This window comes from Squalius cephalus (genome assembly GCF_949319135.1).
Source record: "Squalius cephalus genome assembly, chromosome: 5".
NCBI classification, from domain to species: domain Eukaryota; kingdom Metazoa; phylum Chordata; class Actinopteri; order Cypriniformes; family Leuciscidae; genus Squalius; species Squalius cephalus.
The window spans coordinates 12,582,164-12,596,676 of record NC_137126.1 but is presented as its reverse complement, the minus strand read 5'-3'; the positions used below and the strand labels follow the sequence as shown (position 1 = coordinate 12,596,676).

The 14,513-nt window shown below is 37.0% G+C and overlaps 1 protein-coding gene across 3 annotated transcripts in view; it reads left to right on the top strand.

Moving 5' to 3' along the window:
* The first annotated feature begins 1,394 nt into the window (after nt 1-1,394).
* Nucleotides 1,395-14,513, top strand: part of rangrf (RAN guanine nucleotide release factor) — a 58,947-nt gene continuing 45,828 nt past the window's right edge. For 2 of the 3 annotated variants that reach the window (XM_079870797.1, XM_079870796.1), the window contains exons 1-4: nt 1,404-1,471; nt 1,724-1,802; nt 3,297-3,413; nt 7,423-7,585. In XM_079870797.1, coding sequence (XP_079726923.1) covers nt 1,738-1,802; nt 3,297-3,413; nt 7,423-7,585 — 345 coding nt within the window. In that variant the 5' untranslated portion in view covers nt 1,404-1,471; nt 1,724-1,737. Of the gene's footprint in view, nt 1,472-1,723; nt 1,803-3,296; nt 3,414-7,422; nt 7,586-14,513 lie in introns of all 3 variants that reach the window. The other variant, XM_079870798.1, reaches the window with a different exon arrangement.

Sequence of the window (14,513 nt, the reverse complement as noted above, 5' to 3'; positions counted from 1 at the left end):
ATCCGCACACGGCGGCCATCTTACTACAGGATGCTCGCTCACTCATAACATGGTGCATGTACTTTTAAATAACCATAACTTGCTCAATTTTCTACCGATTTTCAAACGGTTTGGTTTGTTATAAACGTCAGAGATGTAGCTATTATACTGCATACATATGAATAATTATGTTCAAAATGTTTAAGCATTCAGAATTATAGCCACGTTAATAACGTTTGTAAGAAACCAAACCGTTTGTAAATCTGTCCAGATTTCAGCGAGATAAGAGGATTTGTGTGCGTGCTGCTCACTCACCTTAATTCACAGAGTCCTGTCCTAAGATGGCCGCCGGTGATGCCGGAAGTGACTCCGCCTTAAGACATCTAGCCTTTATATGATATCTATGGCAGCACCAGTGTTTTGTTTTGGTATTTCCTCTGCGCTTCCGCGTTCGTCAAAGCTACATTCTCTGGTTATGCGTTGAGTTCAACTCTGAAAGTGCTGAGCTGAATTTTTGTGCCATCTAGTGGTTTAAAAGAGAATAAAGTCTTATAAAGCCTTTTACCCCAGTGTGCCTTTAGTAGGCTACCCTAATAATGAAAATTGAGTGCATGTTTCCAATTTATGTCGGTAAGGAATACAAAAGCCCGACATTGGGGTGGATAAATATGGTAGAAAGTTAGAGGAGAGAGAAAAAAATTACCCCTCAAAAAAGTCAGTAGCCTAAAAAGCTTTCTTTTCCTGACTCAGAGTAGAGTCTTCATTTTTTCACTAAAGTTAGCTTCATCAGAGCAGAGCGAGCAGTAATGCCATGCACTTAGCAGTCTTTAGATGTAGGGGCGTTGCGTTTACATTTTAAAGAGACAAGACAACTAGCCTAAAAACCCAACAGACTTCAATCTCATGAATGATTGTAAATAATTAATTCATGGAATTTGCATAATCCTAACTGCCTGAATTTAATTAAACCGCTCCCCTAATGTAAACTGCCAATATATCATTCAATATAGCATTTGAAAGTTTGATTAATTCCAATGAAATTGTTTGTTTGTTTGTTTCATTCAAATAACATTTTTTATGTTCATATTTCATCAAACTTTAATTAATTAATTAATTAATTATTTTCAATCATTGCTTAAGCCTTAATAGCAAAAAGGTGATATCTTTAGTTGTAAATTTAGTCAAGCGTGTCCAAACATTTGTCAGTAGGGTGTATAAACATAACACACAATATGTTTCATTTTATCTAAATATAAAAATTATAATGCATTCTTGACATCATCAATATACATGTAGATATTATGTAATGGAGCTAGATGGTTGCTACTCCTTCACAAATGTATAATATTGCCAAATAAATTCATTCCAATTCAGACAGTGTTCCATCACTTCAAGTTGATAATTTGTTATACACCACTAGAGGGCAAGCTTGATCTCAATTCACATCACACATCCGGTACCAGCTGATGGAGACGGGAAGTCATATTGGCTGGTTAGTCGCGAGTCTGTTGTATATATTTATGTGAAAGTATTAATATGGCGTAAGTTTATCAAGTTGACGTCATATGTCTGTATACCTTTGTAATGTAATTACGATGTGTTCAATTAAAATGTTGACGTTGTGTTGAGGGTTTTGAAAATGTTGTTTTATTGACAGCACATTGATAATCGTACAGTAAGTTAACGTTATAGTTTTCTTTGAAATGTTGTCGTATGTTGTACATAAATGGCTTTATCATTGCAGTGGCGAGCACATCTATGGCTCGGACTCTGTTTGGCGGTGCTTTATCAGCTGTTATTCCCCTAAATGCCAAGGATATTAGGTAATTATATAAAACAGCATGTTTCAGGGACGTAGAAATCTAACTAGTGTATTTCCAAAGTCAACGTACACATGTCACAGAACGTAAATTCGATATTATTTTTTTTCTCGATTGCTAACACACTGATTCAGTTGGCACAATTGCCAAACCATTCTTTCATTTCTCAAAACAAAGAACCATTTCTCAAAACGTTTAACACATTTCACCTGTTTTCACACACTTTTTAATATTCTGAATGATTTGTGCAAAGCTCTAACGTTACACAAAAATGCCCTCATTTTACACCGGTTTAACCATGTTCTCATTCATAAAACACATACTATAATTAACTTAAACATCACAATGTAAACTCACAAATAGCACACATTTATCCACGAGTAGCCTAAACATTATTAATCACCTGTGCTCCTATTTATATTATCCTGAGATTCTGATTAGTGTGCCATCAGTTTGCTACTTCATTTTTAATCATGTATAAATATGTGCTTTTGCATCCTAACACTGGGGCGAGAGAAGTCTTTATACTACTTACTCATACAGTAAAAGTAGTACACAGCAGTACTTTATATGAGGGAACTTTCCCTATTCTATATTCAGAAAAATGTAGCACATTTACACCCTCAAACTCGTGATTGTCAAATTTATTTGTAGCCAATTTGTTTGAAGTAGAGAAATACCAAGAAACTGCTATAGTACTGTAAATAAATTTGACCGAAGGTGCAGAGGATGCTGAAAGTATTTATTTATTTATTTATTTACTGTACTCTAATTGACAGTATACTGTATTGTTGAATACTGAGTATATATTTACTTCTTTGGTATTTGAACTTTTCTTTGTGCTTTTCATCAACTGTAAGATAATTTTAAAGTAGTGTAATGAAAATTAACTTTTCCTTAAGCTCCTTGTTTTATTTTACTGTATCTGCACTCTTTCATTTACATTGTATTCTGTACAATGAGCTGTAAAATAATTCGCAAGAAGAGGTTTTTGTTGCAGTAATGTGAATCAATCTCACTAGTGTTCACTGGGCAGGAAGATAATCTGTGTATTTGTTAAGGTTTTGTATGTCATCTGAGGCCAAAGTTTGATTCTGACAAAAGAGAATATGTTTTTGACTTAAACATTTGATTTTGATGCAACAGTTTGAGGTTTGCACAAGTTGGTGTGTAGTTCTGAGATTGTGTTTATAGTTGTGAGAAAATGGTAAATTGTTTCATGAACTGTGTTTTAGCAGTTGAGAAAAACCTGTAATACGTCAGTTGCTTTGCAACAGCAAACAGCCCAGAGATGAGTAGTGTTAAATGAACTATATTATTTGGTGTAAAAAAATGGTTGTTTGTGATCATTCATATAAAAAAAGTCTGATTATTATCACATTGCGGTTGCTGCCATCTTTTTACAACCACTCGTGGGTTTGCATGTTGTGACTTTAAGCTTGAGTTTACCTAATTTGTATAGTAAAAGCCCATCATTCTCTTTCCTACTGTCTGCAGTGAACTGAGGCAGATCCCTGATAATCAAGAAGTGTTCGCTCACTCTCAGACAGATCAGAGTATCATCATTGAACTGCTGGAGTACCAAAGCCAAGTGCAGGATGCTGAAGCAGCCAGGTAATATGTACAGGCTTGGATATAAAACACATAGGACCCTGGTGTTATAGCAAACCCAAGGGCCCCTTTCTTAGTAGACTACCTTGGTGCCACAATGTTTTCCACCACATAAATTTTTTTATTCTTTTTTTTTTTTTATCAAATCAAAATGGCTGCAACACTGTCTCTACACGCGTCCTCGAACACATTAAAGTAAACGTTCCAAATTAATTTGTTGTCTGTTGTCGGTAGCTCAAGTGCGTAGATCGAGTGTGTCAGAAACAGAACGTAGTATCTGTACTAACTGATGGTGACTTGGTGGGTTCAATGTGCTTTTGATGTGCCGTTCGCGTCCATTGTGGACAGAGTGTGACCTGTCAGTTTACACCAATGCTACTTGAGTACGGTGTATCATTTCCATAGCAACGACTATTTACTTTAGCGTTTCAGTCAGCTTTCTGTAGCGCAGCTGCTGCACTTCCAGGGATAGCCAAACAGACCTTTAATCACTCTTAAAACTAGATCTGATCAAGTGGTATTCACCAGATGTCGTATAGGTCATACAAGCTTGACTCATGCTTTTTTTGCTTAAAGGTGAAGACCCAACTCTATGCATGTTTTGTAAAATTCCCCTCTCTGTTAAACATATTTTATTGGACTGTCCTGGGTTTAATACAGGTAGAATGCTCTTTTATGAAATTATTTCACTTAAGGACTTATTTAGTAAGATTATGCCTGAAAAGGTTTTGGATTTTTTTATCATATGTTAATTTAAAGCTACAATATGTAAGATTTTTGTAATAAAATATCCAAATATCACTTGCACAGTGTGATATATTTCCTGTAGTTGTGTACTTACAATATCCCAATAGTTCCCAAAGATTTTATAATAATAAATACAATAAATAATTTTAGAGAAATTCCAATTTTATGTGTATGTTTTTCAATTTTATTATAATGGCTCGTCCCTGTCGCTCTGTCCCACTTGTCGCCTGTCAATGACGTAATATCCGGTTTATCCCTGATTTCCGCTCGTACTGCCATTGTAACCATGGCGACAGATGTGGACAACTGCGTTACGTCTAGTGGCACGCTCACGCTGTTGTTGTTTCATTCAAACATTATGGACCATGGCAAGCAGACTTTGCGACAAAAGGAGAACTAAAATGAGGATCAGTATCAGCGTGGCATTTTCGAGATGCCGAGAGCTCCGCGTCCGTGACAAACTTAGACTTGACAGGGACGCCACTCCTGCATGCACTTTATTAGACGGGTGAGCAAATGTACATAAAACAAATCAATGTTATATAGCTCAACATGATGAAATGTTAGAATATGATCAGTATGTTATTCTAATGTTCATCTAGCTTACTGCTAGTCTCATACAGATAAACTAACACATAGAAGAACATTATAACTTTCAACACACTCAAATGCAGTTAAGTGGTATTGTGTAGACCAAGTGAAACAGTGCTGCATTACCTCACAAGTTTAATTCATCAAATAAACTGACCTCTGTGAGTAGGAATTCAGCACTTGTGGGTAGTTCGATAGAATTAAATGTCCTCATTCCTTTATATCCACGGGACTCGCGTGTGGCGCTGATATCTGTCTCTCATTCATGTTAAATGTCATTTAAACAGTCATGTTAAAAACATCAATGTATTTACTCATCCATAAACATTATTAGATCCTTAAGGCATGACGGCAAGTTCCATAATTCCGCTTATGCGTCATCAACCTACGCCTTTGTTATTGTAAGAGGTTAGCGACCCCTAGCGGCGAAAAAAATTACATATTGTAGCTTTAAAACATTTTTTATAATAAAAAGACTTGTTTGTGTGCTTGGTTTTATGATATTTATATGATATTTGTATTTTTGTACTTGAATTTTTGCCATGAAAATAGCCTTAGATGCTGACATGGCATTAAATAAAACAATCTAATGTATCTATCCAGGGATAGCAACTAGCATTGAGCATCTAGCATTCAGTCACAATGGCCTGGTTTCACAGGCAGGGCTTAGATTAAGCCAGGATTAGGCTGTAGTTGAATAAGGACATTTAAATAGCTTTTTTTAAACGTGCCTTAGAAAAAAACATTTCTGATGTCCATTTTGAGACAAAACAATAGCCAACCATGACATATTTTAAGTGGATTTCAGTTAATACAGCTTTGTCTGGGACTTGGCTTGACTTGTCTGTGAAACCTGGGTTAAATATCACAATGTGTTTTTTATATAAAATATGCTTTTGTTTGATGATTGGCTGCCGTTGTGATAATCTACCTAATTAAAGTTTCAATACCAAATTTCTAAAGTGTTTTTTTTTTTTTTTTTTACACTATAATAATTTATATTCATGGCTTTTCTGCTCCTTGGGAAAACTAATGATATTTGATTCTTACGCCCACCAAGATTGCATTTATTTGATTAGAAAATACAGTAAAACAGGAATATTCAACGAACTGCTTTCTATTTTAATATATTTTAAAATGTTTGTTTTTTTCTTGGCAAGATAAAGCTCCATTACTCCAGTCTTCAGTGTCACAAAATCTTTCAGATCTCATTCTCATATGCTGATTTTGTGCTCAAGTATTATTAATAGCTAAAATGGTTGAAATGTGGAATGTGTGGATGTTTTTTTATCAGGATTTTATGATGAACAGAAAGATTCAAATAGAAACATGAAATGATAAATAGAAATGTGAATCGTTTGAAGTTATTTAAAATGGAAGTGTCTATAAACTGTCTTTTAAAAGTTTTTATTGCACATTTACAATCCAAGACGGAGCATTCCTATGTCATAAGGCACACCCCACTTACTTCTAAAAAATTTGAAATGAAATGGACTCATGAATTAAAGATCAGGGGCCGTATTCACAAAGCATTTTATCTTACCACTAGGAGTACTCCTAAATCACTTTTAGAAAAAAGATTTTAGCTAGGAGTTTTCTCTTAAAAGTTATTAACAACACCATTCAGACCTACTCTTAGTAAAGAAAAATGACAACTCCTAAACTAAGAGTGAGTCTTCGTTGCTATGGATGACGTTATTACTCATGCTTGAGCTTGACTAAAGTGACCACCTTGATTGGCTGATGATTGTAACGCGGGAATGATTCCAAATACCTCCCCTACGATGATGAGTGACAGGTCTGAGAATGCGTGCGCTACACAAGTAGTGCGAAGGACTGAAGATGATGAATAACTGAATAAATAGCCTAAATGAATAAAGAGTAAGGCTAAACAAACAGCCTAGTAGACTAATGAAACATATGGATTGATGCAATATCTTTGCAACATTATTGAATTAATCTGTCACTATATGCCTCTGCCTACGTTTGCAAAGAGAAGAACATTTTAATTTGATTCACAATGAAACGATACAATTAGTTTACATGCAATGAGTAGCCTAGTTTTGGTTGTTGTTGGTGGCGTTATTGCATCCCTAGTTATGCCTACAATGCAAAATTGTTCCCTCGCGATTGGAAACTCCTGTAGCCGTCGCATACGCATTTCAAAACATTGCAACGTGAAATGCCACAAAAAGCGGTTTGTGAATAGGTCTTAGTGAGTTAGGAGTCCTCTCGACTTCTTTTAAGCTGTCCCAGGCTTAGGTGCTACTTTTAGGGCTAAAATGCTTTGTGAATACGGCCCCAGGACACCACTAAAATGGTAAATATTTTGACGTAGAGGAGCATAGCTTTTCCGTCTTTCTACTTTGTTTTTTGAATTATTCTCACAAAGGTGGTTTTACATTTCTTCCATTTACATGTGTGAATGTGATATTTTCCCCACCAACATTAGTAAAGTCAAGTCACCTTTATTTATATAGTGCTTTTTACGATACGGATTGTTTCAAAGCAGCATTACAGTGATAACAGGAAAATAAATGCTACAAAGGGATTATTTCGTATTTTTTCACACAGGAGAACTTCTCACGAAAAATCTCCACCTAATTCATTATTGAATTATTTCATAATGGAAATAGATATAGATAAATTATTTCTCTGGTCTGTATTGTGACAGGTATCACTTTGAGGACGTGGCTGCCAGTAATAAAGCGGTAGAAAATGGCTCCTGGGAGGTCAGAGGGCTGGAGCAGCTCTCCCAATCAGAGCTGTCAATGCAGGAATGCAGCTCTGCCTGGCTGCTGTCTGGAGCTCAGCTGGTCTCTAAATTCAATGAGGAGGTACATCTGTGATCCTTTTTACAATTCCTATTACTAACTTGCATTTCTAGTGGAAATGTTATTGTGTCCTAGACAACACTAAATGACCATAATTATTTTGCCAAAAACAAGTGCTGCATCCCGATTTGCCTACTTATACTATGCACTAAAAATGTGCACTGTTTTTGTGAAGAAAAAGTACATATTTTTGAGTGTGTTGCAGAAGAGCTTTGGGACATAACTCTTCCAGTAATGTGGGAAGTAGGGGTGCTGAGGGTGACCCCCAATTTCCACCGGCTGCGTTACGGCTCCGGCACGGCGGCGGAGTCAATAGGTTTCCATTAAAGTCAATGAGTGTATTTCCACTGAATGCGGTACAGCTGCGTTCCGACTCCGGCTATCCGCAGCCCTCCGGAGCAGACACGCAGAGCTTCTATTTTTGCCGGATGCCGGAGAGCTCCGCAGCACTACAGGGCAGAGTGCGCAGGACAGGAAGTCCAGCAAAACAGAACAAACCAAAACAAAATAAAAGATCCGGTTAATTTTCAAAATAAAATACACCGTGATCATGGCCGATCATATTTCCCTACACTACACCTTGAAAACGTCATAATATACCATTCGTCATAACGTTCTGTTTATAGAAACTACATATCGCGCGATCATACGTGAATTAGCGAGATCTCGTGGGTCCTCGTGACTTCAGCTGTCAGTCATGGCCGCAGCCGTTCCGCAACAACTCCAGACCTGGTGGGTATTGATGGACGACGGAACACGGAGCTGTCACGCAGCGGAGCCGTTCCGCAGCTGTTACGCATCTGGTGGAAATTGGGGGTGACGCAGCATCCCTTGGTGTGGAGCCCTCGAAAAAGTGTGTGTGGGGGATGTTTAAAAATAAATATATAAATTTAATATAAATTTAAATATAAAATAAATTTATATATATAATATATATAAAATGTTTTAACAAAAAAAAGAAATAAAATTAATGTTATTAATTCGTCTATTGCTTTGACTACAGACATACATTTTACCTGTGTTTATGTGTTTCTTTAATTAATAACCTTGTGACAACACCGATGTTACCGATAACACCGCATATTTTACAAGAAAAGATATTTGTCAATGATAATCTAGACCTGTAGCAATTGTTGTGGCAAAAATATTAATTAAACAATCAATCACTGCGTAAGAGACATTTCTGAGTCAAATTGTCTTTTAAAAGTATTTATTCTTGCAAGAAGGCCCAGTTGCCACACAGAAGTCACCAGTACAGTCTGTGAAACAAGTGCGACGACGAGAGGGAGGGCAGAGGAGCCTTTATACTGCTTTCAAGGTCTTCTGCTTACAGGCCCTTATCTAAACAAGGGAAGGTTTCTCTGCTAGTCATCTAATTCTGCTGAGTTTATTCTTACAAACTCACAAGTTCTAAATTGGACGGCCTCTGACCCTAGGGGTCCCTTTTCAATCTGCCTCCTCCTGACGTCTCACCTGTTTCCCAGTGTTTAAAAACACACACACATTAGTCATATGTTGGCAGACTACGTACAGTCCAGCAAAGATCATTTCAATGTCTTAATAATGAAAATAATGAAAATCAACACTGTAAATCAATGAGAATCAAAATTTTCCATTACAATTCCCCCTTTTTATCATTTACTGATAATTGATTAATCAAACACATCAAACCATAATAATACTTATACTCTTCATCTCTGATTTTCATATGACTGATCACTCTTTAAACTTGTAGGAAAAGAAAGGATTAAAAAATGAAATAAGCTTAGGCTGTTTTTGTAAGGATAGTCCCTTAATTTTGTAGCAAGCAAATAAAGGTTTACTCTGAAACCGGGCTAAATGAACAGGCACTGCTATTGCATTCCCAACACTATAGGTCGGACCCTCAGTCATCTCAGTATAAACAAGAAAAAGTGTAGTTTATATTTAGTAGGAAAAAACACGTCAATTCAACCCCCCTGGTTAATTCAATGAGCCATAAAAATACAAAAAGATAAAAAGTAGATAAAAAAGCCCTCATTTTCAAACCCTGTCCCTGTACGCCACCTCGTGACATAGATGACTGCTGCTTTTAACCCTCTTTACACATTATCATCGTCCTTAGAAAGAAAGAATAAGAAAGTAAGAAAATAAGAAATTGAAAAACACCCCCCAATTTACCACGTTACTGTAGCTTCCACTACTTCCACCGTCTGCCTAATTTTATTCATCCTTTTGATAGGCTGTCATTTTCGCCAATTGAACAGACATTCCAGTACTCGTATTCACCCATGAATAACAAAATTATCAGAATAACACATACAATCATAACTCATATATACATTCAGCCTTTTCCATTAATCCACACCCATCTACATATTTCCTAACCATTTTCCTAACCATATTTTGTTAACTTCTAATTCAATCGGGCAATGGTTTTACTTAGTAAGCTCTATTTAATACCCTATTTAATCAAATCTAACCAGAAGAGTCTTATGATTTTATCTATCCAATGTGGTTGTTAAAAACCGACAGACTTTCTTTTTGCTTATTACCGTACTTCACATCATTGAATAGATTTTCTACTTTTCCTGAAAACATTTGCACCAATCAAATCATTAGATCTATATCAATACTATGCCCTAGTTTGATTTAATCAAATAAAATCATCAAAATCGTCACAAAACAAATTATTCTACTAAACTTAAACCATTAGTTGGTCCACATCTTCCTCCAGGTGTGTTGACCATCTCGTTCGCCCCATGGACATTCCGTCTTCACCAGGGTGACTCTTTGCGAACCGTTGCAATGGGCTTTCCATCTATGGGATGGTTGAGGCTTGTCGGTGTAGTATTAGGTGAGAGGCTTGGACCCATGTGTCGCCCTCTCCAACCATTTTCCCGATCCTTACGGGATTTTCCCTTAGATCCCGACCGCACCTCCACTGGAATGAACCATTTCCTGCCTGCTGTCACCTGTGAATGCAGACCCTAGCTATTTTGTTATTGACCGCTCGTCTGGCCGGTCGTCCTTTTTGATTTGACCTGTGGAATCAACAGCCTGAAACATATTGTCACCAGATAATTTTGCTCATTGAACAGCACTCAGGGTCCTTTTTTTTCCCTTAAAAAACACTCAACCCACTTTGCTCATGTTAACAAAACAATATTTATACATTTGGAACAGAATCAGTTCTGTTTGACACAATCCATCCTGACATTCTGCAAAAGGAAAGTTTTAAGTTATGCGCTGCGCAAGGTGTGGCCTTTCATTCTGCCCTGTATCAAAAGTCTGCATGCTCTGTAAAGAAAAACAAACGTCGAGGTTATTGTCAGATAGTAAAGTACACGTAGTTTCTTTTGTCTGCTGTGCTGCCACGGCCTTCGCTGCCGCATCTGCCCTGGCGTTCCCTGTTGAAACAGTCCTTATTAGCACACTTACAGACAGCAATTTTGTTAGGGAGAAAAATGACTTCTTACTAACCCAAACGTTGTCCTTCAGCCAAATTTCCCCCAGACATCTTTCTCTGCCTCTGAAACAAAACATTACATAAGCCACAATCTCATCTTCTTATCTAATAATTTGAAGGGCACCGGCCCTGAGTCTCATTGCGTTTCAGGCCTTTTGTTTAGTCTCTTAAGTCAGTCATCTACAAACATTTTTCAATGTCAAAGTCATCAATTGTTTCTATCAGGTCAGGTCGTGGTGTACAGACTTGGTCAGTATCAGTCAAACAACCTTCTCCTCCCTTTGTTCACAATAATCTACAGAGCTTGATGACCAAATTTCTTTCAAATTTGTCATTTGCCTTAACCCATCTGTAATGATAAAACTCTCGTTCCAGAGGTTAATGACACAATATACACACTATAGGGACAGAATAGCTCCCCTAAACTAACACATACAAACATGAATCAACACTCATAAAACATACGATGCTGTCACCATCCAACACACACACATACCTGACTATTAACCGCTCATATTCTCATATTCATATCTTTGATGTTTACTCTAAACATATTTAAATTTTAAATAAGATTTTAAACTTCTCATTTTCCTGTAGCTTTTATCTAATTTTACATGGTCTCTTTACCAGTTTCAAAGCACGTTTGTTCTCTAAACATTTTCTCTTAGAAAAGTCAGCTGGGTTGTTTTGGTTCATTATCATTATTTTGCTTCAGCTTTCTTTAGCAGGTTGATAACAGAAAGACTGACAGAATACCATCCGTTCCTTCACTCAAGCAGTCTCTCTCACTATCATTAATAATCTTTTCAACAGCCCCCTAAGACTGTAACTAAATAAATCATAGTCTAGATCCCTTAATAGTTCACAAATTTTAAAATACAAATGTTTACCTCAAATTAGTACCATTACAACAATCTAAAATACATTATGTTATGAGCATTTCTAAGGTTATCTTCAGTTTAAATACTCAATTCACCTAACCTTTGTTATCCAGAAATTTCTCTTAACTCATCACAAGCTGTCTTCATCTTTAGCCACCACCATGTCTAATGACCTTCAGGAGTCGGAATCTTACAGACATATTATTTCAATATCAACTACTATAATATTTTCCCTTGCCCATAAGGCAACCAGCATCATGTTCCTGATATAAATTAAGTTTTGTTACTGTCTCCACAACAAATAATGACAATCACCTCACGGTCTCAGCTGGCTCTTGAAAGCCCATTCCCATCAGCTCTTTATCTATAATCTTCATCAGAGTGTTGTCCCCTGGCATAGTTGCAGACACGTGTCAAGTCAAGTCATCTTCATTTATATAGCGCTTTTAACAATGTAGATTGTCGCAAAGCAGCTTTACAGAGATAAGCGTATAATTTAAGGTAACAGAGATTGTTTCGGCTTTACAGCAGAGTTAAGTTATTTCCATCTAAAGTTAGTTTTAATTGATTTGCTTCCGTCGCAATGATCATTTGTTATTAAATTAGGGGCCGCTAAGACGACACCATTCTCTCTACACAGACTTTAAACGCGAACCTGTGAGAAACACTGATGGCGTTCACATGCGCATTTAGAATGGGTTCTATAGTTATGTGCGTTTGAATATACGCAGGTTTGGAATTCCCTACAAGCCAAGCCTAAACAAAGTACTTGTCTTTCCTTATAAATTTTGATAAGGAATTTTATTTTATTTGTTGCTTTGGGGTAGGACCGCGAGATGAATTTTCCCGACAACGCCTTATCTGTAGAGTGGTAGTGGGATCCTCCATAGGGAGAGTCATAACGTGTCATAATGAAAAGCAAGCCATACAATGAATGCGGTTTCTGGTGAGTGGTATATAGAGGAACTCACATTTTCTGGGGCAGACTGCCGTAACTCCTTACAGCTCATCTCCCCTCTCAATGTTCTGCTGATGCTGCTGGCCTCACAGTCACCGTTTAACTCTAATACCTTTCTCACATAAAAACACCTCCCTTCAGGAGATGGCCAGTGTCGGCGTGACCCCCTGCCTTAGGTTGACCTCTGGCCAAAGGTTCTTACCCGTCCTTGAGTAGCCACTTCGTGCACACTGGTAGCCGCTCTTTCCCACCACGAAATCAGTTTTCCCCAACAGACTCAGTTGTTTTCTGGAGCTTAGGAAAGGCACATTCAAGAGTCACCAGAGCACTCTGGACTGCCTAATAGTGTTAACACAGGGAGACAGGTTAATAACAACAGTATTTAATCACCTAAATCTTTTAAACATCTTCAAATCAGCAAAATCGCAATTGAATCAACCGTCCATTCAGTGTACATCTGCATCTGTAGCCGGAGCCATCAGTCCTGTATCATGGTGGAGGCTAAAATCAGACAAAGAAGTTACTGGTCCTAAACTAGTCAAAAATGTAATTTCTATCATTTAAGGTCATTATTCTTCTTAAAGACTTCTTTAAAGTCATTCAGTGTTACTTTAAAAACATTTACAAATTTCCCTTTAAATGTATGAAATCTGAACTGCATTGTAGCATGATTTCTTTTAACATCTCCATGTCTATGGTTTTCAACTGAAACACTGTGCCTTACTATATTAGCTTATTATCACTTATGACACAGGCTCAGATAACAGCTTTTAGCTGACTTTGAATGAGAGAGACTCTGAGGCATTCAGGACTGGTACACTGTACTCTCATAAACTTCTAAAATCAAACTTTATCTACCATCTTTTAACTCTAGCCCAGCGTAAGGCATCTTTGCCAGAAATGAACATCATTTTTATATTTGTCTTTTGCCCACATCAAGGAATTTAGACATTACAAATTTGTATCTCTCACAAAAGTGTCTCTGTCGCACTGGCAGTTCAGCCAAGCACACACCAAATTCAGATAATCAAACCTGTTTCAGCCAATCATAAGCTTATCTTTTGAAAGCAAAACATCAGCTTCTAGTTCTTTCATGGTCAACACCATTTCTCCACGTTCAAAACACTAACAAGCTGTTTGTTTAATCAGATGCCTTACACATTTTACATTTAGCAACTGTTAATCCAGTTATACTGCTTCTACTTATTTGATCACTTCACTTATAAAAAAAATTAAATTATTATAGATCTTTCCTTCAAAAGGATTCCCTTAAGACTTAAATCTTTCAACCTTCTTTTAACCTTCAATCTTCTTACATTCTTAGTTCTTTCTTAGACGAAAACTTCAATATCGTCATCCAAACTGTTCCACTTTCAAACCCACATTATACACGTCACTTTCACGTTATCACTTTCTTTTCTGAGTGTCCATTTACAATTACGGGCTAAATGACCACAATTAAATGACCACAATTAAAACACTCTCTTTACCTATAGTTTGATCATTGAGCTTGCAAACGGCTCCAACTTACTGCACACCCTTGAAGCAGTGTGTCCCCATCAGGAATGTAAACAGAGCCACTGATAAGCAGTTCTCTGTATTATTTTACAGTCCACCAGTGTGGATTCAATCACAATAGCCAAA